The 18,821-nt window shown below is 37.8% G+C and overlaps 1 protein-coding gene across 1 annotated transcript in view; it reads right to left on the bottom strand.

The window, feature by feature from the left end:
* Nucleotides 1–1,105: 1,105 nt before the first annotated feature.
* Nucleotides 1,106–18,821, bottom strand: part of SRP72 (signal recognition particle 72) — a 31,195-nt gene continuing 13,479 nt past the window's right edge. The window contains exons 10-19 of the mRNA XM_036120754.2: nt 17,779–17,907; nt 16,325–16,397; nt 14,692–14,756; nt 12,801–12,896; nt 11,855–11,958; nt 11,640–11,717; nt 10,538–10,675; nt 6,574–6,611; nt 3,149–3,308; nt 1,106–2,514 (exon numbers count right to left, since the gene is read on the bottom strand). Of these exons, the coding sequence (XP_035976647.1) occupies nt 2,337–2,514; nt 3,149–3,308; nt 6,574–6,611; nt 10,538–10,675; nt 11,640–11,717; nt 11,855–11,958; nt 12,801–12,896; nt 14,692–14,756; nt 16,325–16,397; nt 17,779–17,907 (1,059 nt within the window). The 3' untranslated portion in view covers nt 1,106–2,336. The remainder of the gene's footprint in view (nt 2,515–3,148; nt 3,309–6,573; nt 6,612–10,537; nt 10,676–11,639; nt 11,718–11,854; nt 11,959–12,800; nt 12,897–14,691; nt 14,757–16,324; nt 16,398–17,778; nt 17,908–18,821) is intronic.

Raw genomic sequence — 18,821 nt, 5'->3', positions numbered from 1 at the left:
TTAAACTGGTTGAAAAGTATAGGGATGGTTCTTTTTATTATTTTGTTAAACTGCTCTCAAGAATATATTTCACAATCTAATGAAATTATCTTAATGCAATAAACTGACTCTCTTTCATCAGATCTACTGTTCAGATAGGCTTGTAAGGAACAGTGAATGACAGGCTGTTCCAGGTTTGAGTGATGCAAATGTTTAAGGTTAGCAGTTTACAAGCAGCCTTGAAAATGCTGTGGTTAGTAACTTAAAAAATGTTTACTCCTCAATTTGTTTATAAACACATATGAACATGATGAATTGTCAGTGAAGTTACAACTGGGTTCTCTCGGTTCCATCAGATTAGGTTTGAAGCTTTGTGGAAGGGGCAAGAAACAATTTTAGATATTTAGCCTAAAAAATTCTTAGGTATACCAACCAGGAAGTCCTCAATAAAATGCCAAAACCCAAAACACCTTAATCCATACTCACTACTAGAATATTTTATTTTAAAATGTACCACAGTGAATGGATGTATCCATATTGGCTTTTATAAATGTACACACACACATACACACAAAGTATATGTCCTTGATTAAAGACCTGTCCAAAAGAAGAAATAATTACTAGAAAATTAATGTAGATGCTTATACTTCATTTGACAATTATAACTTATTTCAATTGAGGTTTCAGTTGCTTAGTAATGACTGATAATAACAATGGCTAGTAATCACAATGACTAAATAGAGAAATATAACTTTCACTCTTGGTGCCTTGGGTCAAAATTTTCAACGATGAATAACTTTCACCAAAATTCTGTAGCTCAGTTAACCTAAAAATGATTATCCTTCACCACGGAAATTTAATGGAATCCTAAATAACAAATTTATGAACAATTATTCCTGTAATGGGGTATATATTCAGAAGGAATAAGTACAACACTCTTACCAAAAGATTATTCTCTAAGCTCAAAAAGTATTATGTCATAGTAAGTCATTCATATATAAGAGGGTCGTCTCTTGTCTAATTAGGTGTTACTGCAGATTCTGATTAGGCAGCACCACATTTCTTACTCTTGTAAAGGAGGAAAGCCTTTTAAAAAATTATCTTTGAAGAAGTTTCAATAGATATGTTCTGAGTCAAACACAGCAGCACTTTATTAACAAGGATGAAGTAATATGATCACAAGGAAATACTCAAAGTCTAAATTCAATGCTATCTTGGGCAGCACAAAATGAATACTAACAAAGGTGGCATCCCAGTGTGCCTGTCTCACAGCTGTTCAATGGGAAAGTGGCTTGTAAGCAAGGAAGACCAGAGCAACACTGATACCAGACTGTACAATACTTCATTACTTTGAGAAGGGTAATGAATAGTTGTACCCCAAATGACAAAGGTGAGTCATTTTAGTATCTATTAATTGGGCCAAACAGTTCTGTTAAGTTCTAATACTGCCCACTACTGAACTCTGAAGGATTTCCTCTCTACCTCAGAAGTCAATGTTCATGCTCTTGACAGGGCCATTAAATCTTTCTGATTGAGACACTCCAAACCCATCTGACCTCAGAACACTGGGTCTAAGAGTCAACTTCTTACAACATTGATACATTTTCCTTGAGTTAATGGTGCTAAATCAGCATAATGTCATCATAATCTGAAAACAATACAGGGTGCAAAGGAGTATATATTTACATATATATGTGTGTATATATGTACATACACACACATTTCATTACTACATATATATAGTATCCCATACTCCAGGATCACACGACAGAGAATTTATGGTTAAAATTGATCATGACATTTACTTTAGTTTTCCTGTGGTCATTCATGTAATGAAGTGAAGAACACCAGTGTATTAATAAGGTCCCCTTTATCACATGATATTTCTAAGCAGATATTTGGAATGCTCAGAAGATTCCACTTTCAGTCTCCTAAGGCCTCCTAAGACATAATTTAAAGTGGGATTTGCTAGGAACAAGTATCTTCGGATTCTAGTTGAAACAGAAGTAGGTTCTGTTTAAATCCTAGGAAACTGGATAACATGCCTTGTTTGTGAAACTGAAGAAACACCAGATCACAGCACACAAAGAGAAAGAATGCAACAGAGATCAAGGTGGGAAAATGCCCCATTATTTTGAGTCCTTATCATCTGTGCAAAGCTAGGTGGTACAAGCAGGCCAAGTTTGACTAGGCAGAGGTTGAGGAAGATGTTTTCCTGTGTGACGACGCACAAGAAAATCATTTCATGAAATGTGGGGATGGGAGAGGGAGTAGCTCTGTGCTTCTTGCTGTGTTACCTTTATTATGTTCTTAGTGTCAGTGCGACTAAAAATAGCCTGCAAACAAGAATGTTCTAATCACCAGCCACCTTTTCCACCTTTCTTCTTTTTCTGTTGCTGTTTCTTTTTTGTGGCTGGAGCCCCTGCAGGTTTCTGGTGTCTTGGGGGTATGATATTACTTGTAGATGCAGATGCTGTTGCTGCGCTGCCAGGTCTTGGGGAGGTTGGTGGGCTGCTCACAGTTTTACTGGCATCCCTGAAATCAGATCAGGAGAGTGCTGGTCATTCATACATTCAACAAAGGAAAAGACTATAAACACATATGTACGTGGATTTCACTTTCTACTCCTAACAATCTCCCACACATATTCTGTTTCTTTTAAAGTGGGCTCCCCGACTTCCTATCCATTTTTCTTTTGAATACATTTACTGCTTTATAAAGAAAAAGTAATATATGTAATATATGGTTCATGCCAATTTTTAGAAAGCGTAGGAAAAAGAGAAAAAAAATTTAAATGACTCATAATCCTATAAGAATAACTTTAGTAACATTTTTAATACTTCTTCCTAATCATTTTATTTATAGTATCTGTTGTTCTTTATACTCAATTAGTTGAATGACTCAGTGTATTTAGCTTCCTTTTGAAGATACTGGAATCCTAATATTTACGATACAATTCTATAATCCTAATATTTATAATATAATCAAACCAAAACACATTTTCTTTCCTTTACATAAGCTTATTGGCAAAAAACACTTATTAAAGATATCTGACTGTATTCCTTATACTTGAAATATATTTTAAAAATTCTTACTAATGATCCTGAGTCCATCTGAGAAAGAATCAACCTATGCTTTGAGTGACTTCAACTGAGGAGCAATGACTTACAGTTCAGATGAAGCTCCTGCAGTTGCTCCCTGGGTCCCTTTTCCAATCTGATCCTTCTTTTTACCCTTCTTTCTCCCCCGGTAGTAAGAACGTTCTCGCATTGGTAGCCATCTTTCTGGATCTGGGGTCACCTTTGGGTCATAATTCTTAGGCAGTTTTCCTGTGTAATAAGCGTTAAAGAAATGAGATATGTCTATAATGGTTTCAAGATAGTTTGCTTAAGGGTGCCTGGATGGCTCAGTTGGTTAAGCGACTGCCTTCAGCTCAGGTTATGATCCTGGAGTCCCAGGATCGAGTCCCGCATCGGGCTCCCTGCTCAGCGGGGAGTCTGCTTCTCCCTCTGATCTTCCCCCCTCTCATGTGCTCTCTCTCTCTCATTCTCTCTCTCTCAAATAAATAAATAAAATCTTTAAAAAAAAAAAAAAAAAAGATAGTTTGCTTAAAGAATGTGTCCAAGGCCTGGAAATAAATAACATTAAAACTGAAACAAGTTCATCTGAGAAAGTTTTATTTGTATAATCTAGCCAGGGAAAAGACCTTATTAAGCATGATACAAAATTCAGAAGCCATGAAGGAAAAGACTTCACATATGTATCTATTAAAAAAAAAATTTTTTTTAAGTTTTATTTATTTTTAAGTAATCTCTGTACCTAACATGAGGCCCAAACTCACAACCCTAAGATCAGGAGTTCTGACTGAGCCAGCCAGGTGCCGCTATATAAAAAATGTTTAATTTCGGGCGCCTGGGTGGCTCAGTTGGTTGGGCGGCTGTCTTCGGCTCAGGTCATGATCCTGGAGTCCCTGGATCGAGTCCCACATCAGGCTCCCTGCTCTGCAGGGAGTCTGCTCCTCCCTCTGACCCTCCCCCCTCTCATGTGCTCTCTCTCTCTCATTCTCTCTCTCTCAAATAAATAAATAAATAAATCTTTAAAAAAAAAAAAATGTTTAATTTCATTTGGTAAGAGATACATTTTTAAGAGGAATAACAAAAAAATATTTGCATACTATATAAGAGAGTGGACTGATATTCTTAATATAGAAAGAGGTCTTAATAATCAATAGATAAATCATTAAAAGAAAAATGGGCACTGTTGTAATTAGGGTAAAAGCCAGGAGAAACAGAAGTCCTTAATCATGTGAAAAAATGTTCCACCTCACTAATTATAAATGAAAAAGGTAGCAAAATTCTATCAAACTAACAAATATTAAAAGCAGTAACAATACCCAGTGTTGATGAGATAGTGAGAAACAATCAAACACTATGGCAGAAGTGTACAATGGTATAGCCTTTGTAGAGAGTAATTTAATTTGGCAGTACTAGTCAAAATTAATACTTCTAGAAATTTATCCTGTAGATACCCATAAGACACAAAGTTATATATAAGAACATGGGGTGCCTGGGTGGCTCAATCAGTTGAGCATCTGATTCTTGATGTCAGCTCAGGTCATGATCTCAGGATCATGGGATTGAACCCCACACTGGGCTACATGCAGAGTGGGAAGTCTCCTTTTCTCTCTCTCTACCCCCCAACCCCGCTTGCACTCTCTCTCTAAAATAAATAAATCTTTAAAAAAAAAAAAGGATATTCTCTATGGTTTTCTTTAAAATAATTAACTTAAGTGTCTATCAGTAAGAGATTGATTAAATAAATTACAGTATGCCCACACTATAAGCAGCTATAGCTATGGGGACACCTGGGTGGCTCAGTCAGTTAAGCATCTGCCTTTGGCTCAGGTCATGATCCCAGGGTCCTGGGACTGAGTCCCACATCAGGCTCCTGGCTCAGCTGGGGGGCCTGCTTCTCCCTCTGCCTACCGCTCCCCCTGCTTGTGCGCGCACTCTCCCTCTCTCCTCCCTGCCCGACAAATAAATAAATAAAAAATCTTTAAAAAAAAAAGAAAAAAGCTATAGCTATGGGTTAAAAAGTACATCCATATTTAATAATTTGGAGAAATGTCTGCACGATACAGTCTAAAGTAGAAGATTAAAACAAATTATCCTGAAGACATTGTTCATACCAATTTTGTAAAAACTTTTATTGACTGAGCATGTAAATGTATGTATAATAATGTATGTTTCTATATACAAAAAAGTTATATTGTAATTATCTCTGGGAGTATGAATTTCGGGTAGGGAATTTTCCATGCTTTATTGCCATTGTATAATGACAGAAGTTTTGTGTGTTCTTAGAATGAGCATATATCGCTTTTAAGTTTAAAAAATACTCGTCTGGAAACCACAAAAAATAGAAAAGTGATATTGCAGGTTATTGCTACCTGTACTTACCAGCTGTTCCCTTGCAGTACTACTAATACATAAAACAAATACTTAGCATGCAACTCAATCTCAGGTTTGTGAGTTCGAGACCCATGTTGGGCATGGAGCCTACTTAAAAATAAACGAAAGAAAGAAGGAAAGACAGAATGAATCTGATTTATACCACAGATTTCCCAGAGTCAGGAACAGGTAGGTGGCTCCAGGGATAACCTCTGACTAGATGAAGCCAAACATGGTAATTCTACCCACTCTTGCCAGGAATTAAGAACACAGCCTAAGCCAATCAATGCACGTCATTCTCCTGGTTAATGGCTCAGGTTTGGACAATGACCTATGTTGGCCCATGAGATTGATGGGAAAGACATGACAACTGCAGAAAGGCCCTCTTTGAACTGCTGGATATAAATGACAAGCCCCAGAGGCGCCTGGGTGGTGCAGTCAGTTGAGCATCCAACTTTTGGTTTTGGCTCAGGTCATGATCTTGGGGTCGTAAGACTGAGCCTCGTGTTGCACTCCGTGCTCAGCATGGAGTCTGCTTGGGACTCTCTCTCCCTCTGCCCCTGCCCTCCCCCCAGCCCCCACATGCACTCTCTAAATAAATCTTAAAAAAAAAAAGACAAGCCCAGACCGTTGCTAACAAACATATGACTCTAATGGGATTCAGTTTTGTATACAGATGAACAAAGAGATACAACTTCTAGATCAGTCAACCTTTCCTATACACAGCCATTTTCATAAACAGCCAGTTTGATGGAGTTCAGTTTGTAGCTGAAAGCAGCCTAATGAATAAAGGACTTACTATGTGCCAGGCATCATTCTGAGATCTTTACATGTGGTATCTCATTTAATCTTATGAAGTATATAACTATCACATTCCATTTTATAGATGAAAAACTCAGGCAGGTACATTAAGTAATCTGTTCAGTCACAGCAAAAGAGCAACGTTCACTAGAGCAACAATCTGAATTCAGGCAATCAAACTCTCTAGAGCTATAGTCTTTAAAGTAAAAAAAAATAATTTATAGTCAAGACAAAAGTCAGTGTTCAAAGACAGTAGAGAGAACAGTATTTTTGTCTGAAGATTTTTATATTGGGCTAAATTCAAACTTTTATCTTGTAAAATCTAAAGATAAAAAAAAATCCTTACCCTTCTTTTTCTTTTTCTTCTTTTTCAAATCTCCCTGTCTATAAAAAGAAGAAAAACCATTACCATAGTCATGATAAAATATTTACACAGCTTTAAACATGTGCAAAAGAGTGAGCTGGGCACTTTATCATTAAGCATTTAAGATGTGGCACTGTCTCACCAAAGTTAATAAACTAGCTGGGATATTAATACTGGTTAAGTTTAATCAAGCTTCACATACTGTAGTTTTTGGAAAGTTGTTTAAAAAAGAGGATTAGCTAGGTTTTCAAATTACATTCCCATACATTAAGTCTATGTAAAAAGAGAAGAAATCTGCACAAGCATGAAAATCTACAATACTATGTTAAGTTACATGTTTGGCAAAACTAGAGAACAGATAACTAAACACTTAGGCAAGAACATGCATAGGTATCATACATGCCAAGACTATCCCTGGGAGGGTATGTAAGACAAGTAACATTGGTAGTGACCTTGGAGAGAGGAGAGCACACAGGGATGGGAAGCTTTTACTTTCTACGTTTTTATTTTCCAAATCTTGAACCTGGTGAGTTTACTGAATTTTTTAAGTAAAATCTTTATTAAATACACTAAAAAAAAAAGGGAAGGGGTGCTGAAAGGAGCATCAGAAATAAAACACTTCAAAAATAATTAAGTACTCTGATGGCTATAAGAGGAAGACATCAAAAATATCTCTGTAAATAATCCTACATGATATGCCTCTATGGGAACTATGAAACAGTGAATTAAAATGATGAGACAGCAACAATCTCTGCCAAAAATTCATTCTACCAAGTCATTCAATTGTGAAAATTCTTTCAGGGTATCCTGAAGAATAAGAAATGCAACATACAGTGTCGTACTTTAAAGAGCTTCATCTCTCACCCAGACTATGCAACAGTCTTCTAAACTGTCTCTACAAATCACTCTCCAGCCATACCTGCTATTTCCCAAAGGTTCTCTGCCCTTTTTTTTTTTTAAGATTTTACTTATTTATTTGACAGAGAGAGACACAGCGAGAGAGGGAACACAAGCAGGGGCAGAGGGAGAGGGAGAAGCAGGCTTCCCGCTGAGCAGGGAGCCCGATGTGGGGCTCAATCCCAGGACCCCGGGATCATGACCTGAGCCAAAGGCAGACGCTTAACGACTGAGCCACCCAGGTGCCCCTCTGCCCTTTCTTATTTGCCTTTGCTCACACTTGGCCTAATTTATCCTCCTCAAAAGTCAACACAATCACCTCTTCCATGAGGTGATTTCCTAACCCCCGACTGTCCCCAGGAAGGACTATACCCCCTGGTGTACTCCTCTATGCCCTGCACAATCACAGAACATGCAACCTTTATTGCAATTACTGCAATACTTCCTTCTGCGAGACTTAGGTTCTTTTAAGGGCAAGGACCATGACTTATTTTTTGTCAACAACATAGTTTATCTTCAAAAGAAGCTAAACCTTTGAGGTGCCTGGCTGGCTCAGTCAGTAGAGCATGTGACTCTTGATCTCAGGGTTGTGAGTTCAAGCCCCACGTGGGGTGTAGAGATTCCTTAAAAATAAAATCTTAAAAAAAACCCAAGAAACTAAACCTCTGTATCCAAAAGTTAGTATAAAAGGCTTTAATAATGCCTAATGAAAATAATGTGCTGAAATTTAAAAGCCTAAAAGCCAATATCTTAATAATTGTCTAAGGAAAAGGAGAGGATTAAAGGACTAGAAAAGAACTATATTCTTACTAATTACTAAACTCTGTTTTGAAAGAGGAAAAAAGTACTGAAAATAATTAAATAGGGGACGCCTGGATGGCTCAGTCAGTTAGGCATCCACCTCTTGATCTCGGCTCAGGTCATGATCTCAGGATCGTGAGTTCAAGCCCTGCGCTGGGCTCCACACTGAGCATGGGTGGGGGAGCGGGGAGAGAGAGTGAGAGACAGTTCAGAGAGAGAGAGAGGAAGGAAGGAAGACCTTTAAATAGGCATTATTTGAAAATCCCCTTAAGATGTGGCTTGAATTTTTCAATTTTGGGGTTCTTGATAAGGTCTGAGGTGGGACTCTTATGATGAAATGGAATTTGGAACAAGGTAGTATTTCTGAGACTCCAATTCCTAATTTAATTTTAAAAATCTATTATGAGTGGGACGCCTGGGTGGCTCAGTGGTTAAGTGTCTACCTTTGGCTTGGGTTGTGATCCCGGGATCCTGAGATTGAGTCCTGCATCGGGCTCCCTGCTTAGTAGGGAGCCTGCTTCTCCCTCTGCCTGCAGCAACCCCTGCTTGTGCTTGCTCACCCTCTCTCTGATAAATAAAATCTTTAAAAAAAAAATTAAGAGGTGCCTGGGTGGCTCAGTCGTTGAGTGTCTGCCTTCAGCTCAGGTCATGATCCCAGGATCCTGGGATCGAGCCCCGCATCGGGCTCCCTGCTCCGTGGGGAGCCTGCTTCTCCTTCTCCCACTCCCCCTGCTTGTGTTCCCTCTCTGTCAGATAAATAAATAAATAATCTTTAAAAAAAAATCTTAAAAAAAACTATTATGAAGGGGCGCCTGAGTGGCTCAGTCGTTAAGCGTCTGCCTTCGGCTCAGGTCATGATCCCAGGATCCTAGGATCGAGCCCCGCATCGGGCTCCCCGCTCCGCGGGAAGCCTGCTTCTCCCTCTCCCACTCCCCCTGCTTGTGTTCCCTCTCTCGCTCTCTGTCAAATAAATAAATAAAATCTTTAAAAAAAAAAAAAAAAACCAAACTATTATGAGGATGATAATGCTTTTTTACCAGAGTTCATAATAACGTTACTCATATGCTGTTGCTGATGTATTTTTTTTGTAAGTTAGGAAAAAATTTACATTTCAAAAGCACTCAGAAAGGGAGAAAACGGGCGCTTGAATGGCTCAGTCATTAAGCAACCTGCCTTCAGGCTGAGGTCATGAGCTCAGCGTCCTGAGATAGAGCCCCAACATCGGGGCTCCTTGCTCAGCGGGGAGTCTGCTTCTCCCTCTCCCTCTGCCCCTCCCCACCATTTGTGCTCTCTCTAGCTCTCTCTCAAATAAATAAAATCTTAAAAAAAAAAGAGAGAAAACAGTGAAAAACCATGAAAGCCACAAATTTGGGGAAGGGCTGTATCTCTTCCATTCTCTATTCATCCCAAGTCTCTATCCATGGAATCTTAAACATTTCACTGTAGGCCTCCACTGTGTTTCTGAGATGGCCAGGTGGGAGAAGAGTAAGAATTTGACTTCTTATAAGTTAATGAAGCTAGCTAATCTTTCCTCCAAATCAGCAAAATAAACCTCATTTGAACTCAGTATAGAATTAAGTACTAAATATACATAAAACATTTACAGGTAAATAAAGTAGGGGACAACCAGCTAATGGAATACTATGCATAAAAGGAATGAAATATGTCTATACTAAGAATATGGAGAAGGGGAGCCTGGGTGGCTCAGCTGATTAAGCGTCTGACTTAGGCTCAGGTCATGATCTCAGGGTCCTAGGACTGAGCCCCTCATTGGGCTCCCTGCTCAGCAGGGAGTCTGCTTCTCCCTCCACCCCTCACCCCCACTTGTGCTCTAAGAAATAAATAAAATCTTCAAAAAAAAAAAAAAGAATATGGAGAAATCTCCACAACTTAGTAAATGAAAGCAAGCTGGAAAACAGTTAAGTACAATATAATCCCCTTCTGTAAAAAATGAATAAATGAATAAATAAATAAATAAATCCAAGGAAAATATTTCTAAATCACTTCTGTGTGTAAACACAAAGAAGATCCTGAAGGATATACACTCAACACCAAAGGTTAATTTGGGGGTGTGATGGGGGGAGGTGGTAAACAGGACAAGGACTAAGAACTGGGCATAGCAAAAAAGAAAGGAAAAAGAAACAAGGGGGACTTAAACTTTATTCATGAGGAATTTTCAGAGAATGTATTTTTCATTCCTTATGTAATTTAAAGTCCACATTAGAGAATGTTACAATGAAAACATTACCCTTGCTCCTTTGGTTGACTATCTCCAGCAACTTTTCCACCCTTTTTCCGAATGTAAGTAGCACCAGGAGAATTTTCAAGAGCCTCAACATCTACTTTTAGAGACATACTATCTGATGAGGGCAGATGTTTACTAAGGCTGGGATTGAACAGGAGTTCAGGAACACAATATATACACATATATATGTCTGCCAAAAGAAAAAGTCTTTTTTTTTATGTCCTTTCTCAAAAGTAAAAAAATGTTCTTAAATCTTCTATAGAATAACAAATTAGGGGCGCCTGCGTGGCTCAGTCAGTTAAGCATCTGCCTTCAGTTCAGGTCGTGATCCCAGAGTTCCAGGATTGAGCCCTGTATTGGGCTCCCTGCTCAGCAGGGAGTCTGCTTCTCCCCCTGCCCCTCACCCCCACTTGTGCTATCTCTCTCTCAAATAATAAAATCTTAAAAAATAATAATAGTAACAAATCAGATTATAAGGTCATTTATATATTATATATCCTGAAAAAATAAAAGAGGTCATAATCTAATCATCTATTCCTTAACTCAGTGCTGTACTTCAAGATGGGGCTTAATAAAATCTCTATTCCAAAACAACTATCAAACATAGATTTGCTCACTACAAAGGTTTTGACTTGTGGCTGCTCAGCATCCACGACTCCACCTTGGGTTTGGGAGCATACCCTGACTACAGTAGCACATGATCCAAACTTAGCCAATCAGGGCACTGAATCTCTTATCTTCAGTAACTGTTAGGCATGTGATCTAAGACATTTCAATGAGAATGACATTTCAGAATCTTTCACAACTACCCAAATAAAATACACTTTTTCTTTTGCTGCTGGACTTGAACCTGAAGAGATATAAGCTGCATCTTGACTTCATTTCTGCTTCTGGATCAAATTGTACCCCAAGTCGGATCTATTACTATATTTTCACTCATGTTGACCAATAAATTCTCATTTTTGCTTTTACTAGTTAGAAGAGTATTCTGTTTGTTTGTTGAAATTTACAACAGAAAAAGCCATGGTCAAAATAGGTATTGGAAGGTATCTAGCACGCTACTTGGGAGCTGTCTGGAACAATAATCAAAAGGTCAAAAGGATACGCTTTTGCCTTCTCGGGATCTACAAGTGAGTAAGCAGAAATAAGCTGCGCCAGGGTGTGGATATCTTTTGGATTTTGTCTAAAAAAAAAAAAAAAGTTAGTGAACAGTTAGTGTACAGTTTGAAAATGGAACAAATAAACAAGCAAAATAACCTTCTTGTATCAAATAACAGCAATAAAATTTGCATTTTTACATCTCCAGCTTTCAGAACTTACTTCCATAGCTGTTCTAGGTCACTAATTGCCTCTTTCTTCCGCCCATATTTGAGTTTGAAGTTTGCAGCTTCTCTTATCAACGACAAATGAGCAGAAGATTTGGGCTACAGGTTCAAAAAAAAAAGGAAAAAAAGTTTTAAGCTAGATATCTACCATGTTTGTGAAGTTACTACATTCATTAGACCTTTAAGATAGACCTATCTATTAAATTCCTCAAAGTTTTATTGAATACATGAAACAACAACAACAAAAATCACACAAACATACAGGGAGGGAGGTAGACAAATTATACAAGTGATGACCAATATATGAATCTGGATCGAATCTGGATCACAACCTATCTTTTTTAAGATTGCCTATAACTAGAAATATTTCCTCATAATCAGATCTTAAAGATATGTCACCACAGTTCTCAAACACAGTATTTCCCAGAACACGGATATCCCTCTACTGCCTTTAGTACCAACGGTATAAATGCCACCTGTGTGCATGTATATTTATAAGTTGGATACTGCCTATGCAGAGACTTATACTGGAAAAAAATGAAGATGTTCCTATTCCAGGAAAACATGAGACACAATTATTGCACATATTTATTGTTTCACCACTTACTACCATGAGCTCTCCAGCCACTAAAGATGAGCACTCCCATATGCACTCACGTATTATTTTTTGAGATTATACACAAATACACACAACGAACCAAAAAGGCCTCCAAAACCATAACTGAGCTTTTTTTTTTTTTTTTCATTCTGAAATAATTCTTATTTCCAATAGCTTTATTTGGATCTGGTATACTTAAAAAAATTAATTTGACAGTCTAACAGTATTCCATTCTTTAAATAGTGACTTGGAATATTTCAATTCTCATAACTTGAGTTCACTACTGCAGCTTTTTATTTTTACATAAAAACATGTCCTCATACAATTTACTCCATTTACTTACCTGATGGTTTTGATACCACTGGATAGCTTGCGTGAAGACCTCAATGGCACTATCAATATCCTCCTCATGGCTGTACATAGTCACTAATGCAGATACCTACCCAGCCGAAAGTATAAATTAATGAGTAAAATTCCCCCTTCTCTCCCAGAATAAGCTTTTTGAAAATGAAAAAATTAGAAAACAGCAAATAAAAGTTGTTAGGCTCTCTGCCAGTACCAAATTCATCATAAAAATTATTATCTTTCTGGGGTGCCTGGGTGGCTCAGCCGTTAAGCATCTGCCTTCGGCTCAGGTCATCCCAGGGTTCTGGGATTGAGTCCCATGTCGGGCTCCCCGCTCCACGGGAAGCCTGCTTCTCCCTCTCCCACTCCCCCTGCTTGTGTTCCCTCTCTCGCTGTGTCTCTGTCAAACACATAAAATCTTTAAAACAAAAAATTATCTTTCTAGACCATAATAACTAGAAATACCATATACAACAGTGGTTCCCAAATACAAAGGTAGTTATCTATAAAATATAACTTTCCTCTTAAACTAGTGCCAGTTCACAGTTTGTTACTAGTGCGTAGCAAGCATAATAGTTGAGAATAGTGCTTAAAAATTAGTTTATATAATAAAACACTGCTGGGACATCTAACGTGTGATAGTGAGGTACACACCAGCGTGGCTAAACTCCCATGATAAGTTCTATCTGGCCTGAGCTACAAAAGGCCAGTGAAAAGCTTGCCTAGTGTGCTGGAGGGACAGCAAGGAGACCCATGTCGCTAGAGTAGAGTGAGAATAGGAGAAGCAACATGAGATGAGGACAGAAAGGAAACAGAAACAAGAAACTGGGTCTTTTTTTTTTTTTTAAGATTTTATTTATTTATTTGACAGAGAGAAACAGAGTGAGAACAGGAACACAAGCAGGGGGAGTGGGAGAAGGAGAAGCAGGCTTCCTGCCAAGCAGGGAGCCCAATGCAGGGCTAGATCCCAGAACCCTGGGATCATGACCTGAGCTGAAGGCAGACGCCTAACGACTGAGCCACCCAGGCGCCCCAAGAAACTGGATCTTTAAGAAAATCAATAAAACTGATGAACCTCTGGCTAAATTGATCAGAAAACAAAAAAGAAGACCTGAATAACCAGTATCAGGAATGAGAGATGGTCTACAGATATTAAAGGGATAAATAGGAAATACCTGAACAACTTTTATGCCAGTAAGTTCAACAATGATGAAGTGGACAAATTTCTTGAAAGGTAATAGAAGGCCAGATATGAAATTTTAGAAATTTATATTCGATTCTAATACAGAGTAATTGTAGTCCAGTCTTGAAAATATGAATCTTCAAAGGAGAAAGCATTACCATAATACATTACCAATATACATTTACTGAGTGCCAACTGTAAACAAGCTGTGTTAGAGGATACAGACATGAATAAAAGTCCCTGTTCAATAAATGTACATACCACCAATGACAGCATTAGCCTCTACTTTGAAATAGATGCTTTCACAGCTATATCGGTGATCTAAATCTGTGATGACTGAATCATCACAGAACTAAAAACTAAATTTATTGGCCACTATCACTAAATTTTTTTAACTCAAAATATCACATTGAAGACATGATAAAATAAATTAGGCTAAGAAATTCCCTATACAGGTTTTAGGTTATTTAAGGTTGGCTTTTAGTGATAATGTAAGGCTTAAATAGTGCCTGGCATATTTGCCTAAATAATAAACCAATGCACAGCAGAAAACAAAATGACATTAAATGCAGACCAGTAACTTATTTTAACTACTACTCCTACATTATGAATAAACAGAAATTAAATACAAAGAAACATCAAACATACCAATAGACTATAATTCCGCTACTTTTTCAGTTTTATAATATTTTAGTTATAAACTCACCATGCCTGGCTTATGCTTTAACTCTTCTATGCTTCTCAATATTAGACATGCTTTAGATATATTACCTTGAGAGATTAAAAACATCATCATCACACTGAAGAAAACATATTATTAAAAAACAACAACAATAAGAAATTTAAGTCCTATTTTGTAGTATCTCCAAATACTCAAGCTTTGGGATCTTTGGGATAATGGTCCCAAGAAACAATATACCTTGCTTACACCCACAAAGAAAGTTAATGGCAGAGATTCTACCAGAAAAGAAGTCTCCCAACTCCCACCCAGTCTTTCTCCATTTTCAGACTGTAACTTAAAGGACATCCTACCCTTAAAGACTTTAAAACATGTTACTGCAGATATGAGTGCAATGGAAAATTTCCTACAGTGTCAAAATACCCATTTTCTAGTCATTGTAAACATCAATAATGTAACCTTCCAAAGTCTTTAAAAGCAAAATAGAAACCAATGACAGCTCTTTCTTAGTAATTTTAGTAGGATAAATACTCCTCTCAAAAATAAACTAAAAACTGGATAAGAAAAGAAAATAAGGGAAGAGCAAGAAAAAGCAGAAGTGGGAAAAGGAGTAAGAAATAAGAGAAGAAGATAAGGAAATGTGAGAATGGGTAATATTATGGGAGACCAACAATGTTTCTTTTTTTCTTTTTTTAGGTAATCTTTACCCCCAATGTGGAGCTCTGAGGCTCAAACTCATGACCCTGAGATCAAGAGTCGCATGCTCTACCAACTAAGCCAACCAGGTACCCCAAAACCAATAATGTTTCTCAACCTTGCTTTTGTTACTAAACACTAAGAAATCTCGTAAGACTTTTTTTTTTCTCTAATTATCAAGTATCCTGATCATTACCCATGAAATTTTCATTTTGGCCATAATATCTGTAATTTTTTTGGCCACCCACCAAACGAATGATCCCCACCCCCATGTTGAGAATGCATGGTCTACACCAGAAATACAACTTCCTATGATGGAAATGTCTTTATCTATGCTGTTCAACTAGCCTCATGTGGTTATGAAGTTTCTATGTGGCTAGCACAAGGGAGGAACTGACTTTTAACAAATTTCATTTTATTTTAAAGTTAAAATAGCTACATGTAAATAATGGTTACCAAAAGCTCTAGATAATCACTTAAGGCCAGTTCAAATCATGGCCAAAAACCACTAGCAGTTTTCTGTAGGATTCAAAAATGTCAGTTTTCATTAAATTTCCTTGCCTCTTTTCCCCCAAAGATATGGGTCATAAACTATAAACAAAGGATAAAGGGTTAAGTTAAGAAAGCTAAACGCAAAGTAACCCTTCTTTCATGCAAATACTAGCAAGTGACAGATATAAGCATTTCTACATATGACATACCCAGGAAATTTAAGTATGGTCTTTTGAAACATAGGAATCCTTTGCTTCTACCCACTTTCAAGGCATAGATTGAGAATCATTCTAAAAATTTAAGAATAACCTGAAAAAAAGGCTGTTTGAAACAGTAATAATTATGCTTCATCATTATGCAAAAAAATTTTTTTGCAAAATTTTTAAAACCACATAGCTCACAACTACTTCAGAAACATTTCAACCATGTTTCCATTAAAATATTTTAATCATGATGAAATAATTATTAATACCTTGGGAAATCTTCAGCTGTGCCATGGTCAGCTTAATTTCAGCTGCATTTTCTGGATGCTGATCTGAAAACTCCTAAAATGTTTTCAGTTGGAGGAAAAAAAAAAAAAATCACAATTTACACAACTAACCACACACAGTTCAATTATCACTTCTACACAGAATTTAAAATCCAGTTTTAAAATATTAAAGTTCTGGTTTCAGGTCAAAATTTTAATTCTGGAAAAAATTTGATTCCCATTTTGTTTTAAAATTATGCTCTGAGGGGCACCTGGGTGGCTCAGTCGGTTAAGTATCTGCCTTCAGCTCAGATCATGATCCCAGGATCCTGGGATGGAGCCCACATCGGACTCGCTGCTCAGCGGGGAGTCTGCTTCTCCCTCTCCCACTCCCCCCTGCTTGTGTTCCCTCTCTGGCTGTCTCTCTCTGTCAAATAAATAAAATCTTAAAAAATAAAATAAAATAAAAATATAATAAAATTATGCTCTGAAAGTGTAATAATATCAAGTTCCAGGAAATCACTAATAGAGAAATAATAATTAAGATTACTACATAGTTTTGTTTGTTTAAATAAGATACTCAAATAGATGCTGTCTCCTTACTGAGGATCCCTGCTAGGCAATTCTGCCCTTCAGGATGGTCCTAACTTCACCCTGTTCAACTTTCCAGGGTACTGTACCCTCAGGAATTTCAAACATGTAATCTAACAGCTGATTTAGGATGATAAAAACCAAGTTAGTATCTCTGTAATTGTTTGAGGTTTTGGACTGGGACTCATTGGAAAATACATTATTGAAAAAAGAGGTTAAGCATATTCTGGCATTATAAGCCTAAAACAAACCTTTAACTCATCCTAAATTGATCTCCAAATGAAAACCATTCTTCAGGTTTATGGTAAACATTTACTAATGCAAACTTTATTTTTTTTTTTTTTAAAGTAGGCTCCCAGGGGGCGCCTGGGTGGCTCTGTCCTTAAGCGTCTGCCTTCAGCTCAGGTCGATCCCAGGGTCCTGGGATGAAGCCTGCATCTGGCTCCCTGCTCTGTGGGGGGCCTGCTTCTCCCTCTCCCACTCCCCCTGCTTGTGTTCCCTCTCTGGCTGGCTGTCTCTCTCTGTCAAATAAATAAAATATTTAAAAAAATAAATAAATAAAGTAGGCTCCCGGCCCAGCGTGGAGCCCAACACGGGGCCTGAACTCATCACCCTGATATCAAGACCTGAACTGAGATCAAGAGTCCAACACTCAACCAACTGAGCCAGACTGATGCCCCATAATGCAAATGTACATAAAACAAAGCTGTAGCTCAAGAATTAACTAAAGTGACACTCTGGATTTTGTCTACTGGTATGTTACCTATTAGTTTTCCCACTTTACTTACAAGTTTGTAGGCTATTCTAATAAAAATGAAAAAAGGATGCAACTACATGACACCTCATTAAAAACTCAATTTCTTTACCTGAAGCAGTTCTATTGCTTTTGTGTGCTGCTTTTCACGGCAGAGCTGGGCAGCTTGGATTAATATAGGCAGGAGATGCTCAGGACTTTGGGACTGTAAACTGGCAGATATTTTGCGGCACTGTTCTGCCTAAAAAACAGTATTTCCCCCCACAAAAATAAGCTGGTTAATGCAATTAAACATTAAGTGAATAACCAAAAAGAAAAGGAAGGGGTGGAAGGGGAAGGAACTCAGCTGAAAGACAATAGTGAAGAACTATCTAGGGTAAAAGAACTGGTTTACAGTATCTATTTTCAATTTTCTCCTGTAAGAAAAGATTTCCATTTACTCAATTTAAGCTATGAGTTACAAAAGCATTTAGGAAAGGACTATTTCTTTGGATGGGGGGGGCAGAAGGACAGAGAGAATCTTAAGCAGGCTCCACGACCAGCTTAGAGCCCGACACCCAACATGGGCTCAATCTCACAACCCTGAGATTATGACTTGAGCCAAAATCAAGAGTTGGACGTGTAGGGGCGCCTGGGTGGCTCAGTTGTTAAGCATCTGCCTTCAGCTCAGGTCATGATCCCAGGGTCCTGGGATCGAGCCCCGCATCGGGCTCCCTGCTCGGTGGGAAGCCTGCTTCACCCCTCTCCCACTCCCCTGGCTTGTGTTCCTTCTCTCGCTGTCTGTCAAATAAATAAATAAATAAAAATCTTTAAAAAAGAAAAAAGAGTTGGACGTGTAACCCACTGAGCCACCCAGGTGCCCCATGAAAGGACTAGTTCTAAATATTAATTTGGACGCTTAAATTTCAGAGTTTTGTTTAAAAAATGAAAATACAAGTATCACCCTTTGCTTAAAAGCAACAAAATGTATAGGTATTTCTTGCTAAAGTATTCAAGAATAACTTAGCTCAGTTCTAAATAATAAAAATGTTACTGATTCTCACTTTCCCACTGAACACCTCTGCTATGGAAAAGTATGAAATCTTTAGAATTAATGCATATTAGAATGGACCTCCTTAGCATTTATAATTATGCACAAACTAAAATGAAAGACAG

This window comes from Halichoerus grypus, chromosome 3 (genome assembly GCF_964656455.1).
Source record: "Halichoerus grypus chromosome 3, mHalGry1.hap1.1, whole genome shotgun sequence".
In the NCBI taxonomy this organism is placed as follows: Eukaryota; Metazoa; Chordata; class Mammalia; order Carnivora; family Phocidae; genus Halichoerus; species Halichoerus grypus.
Note: the sequence above shows the minus strand (reverse complement) of the source record. Positions and strands in the feature narration are given on the sequence as shown.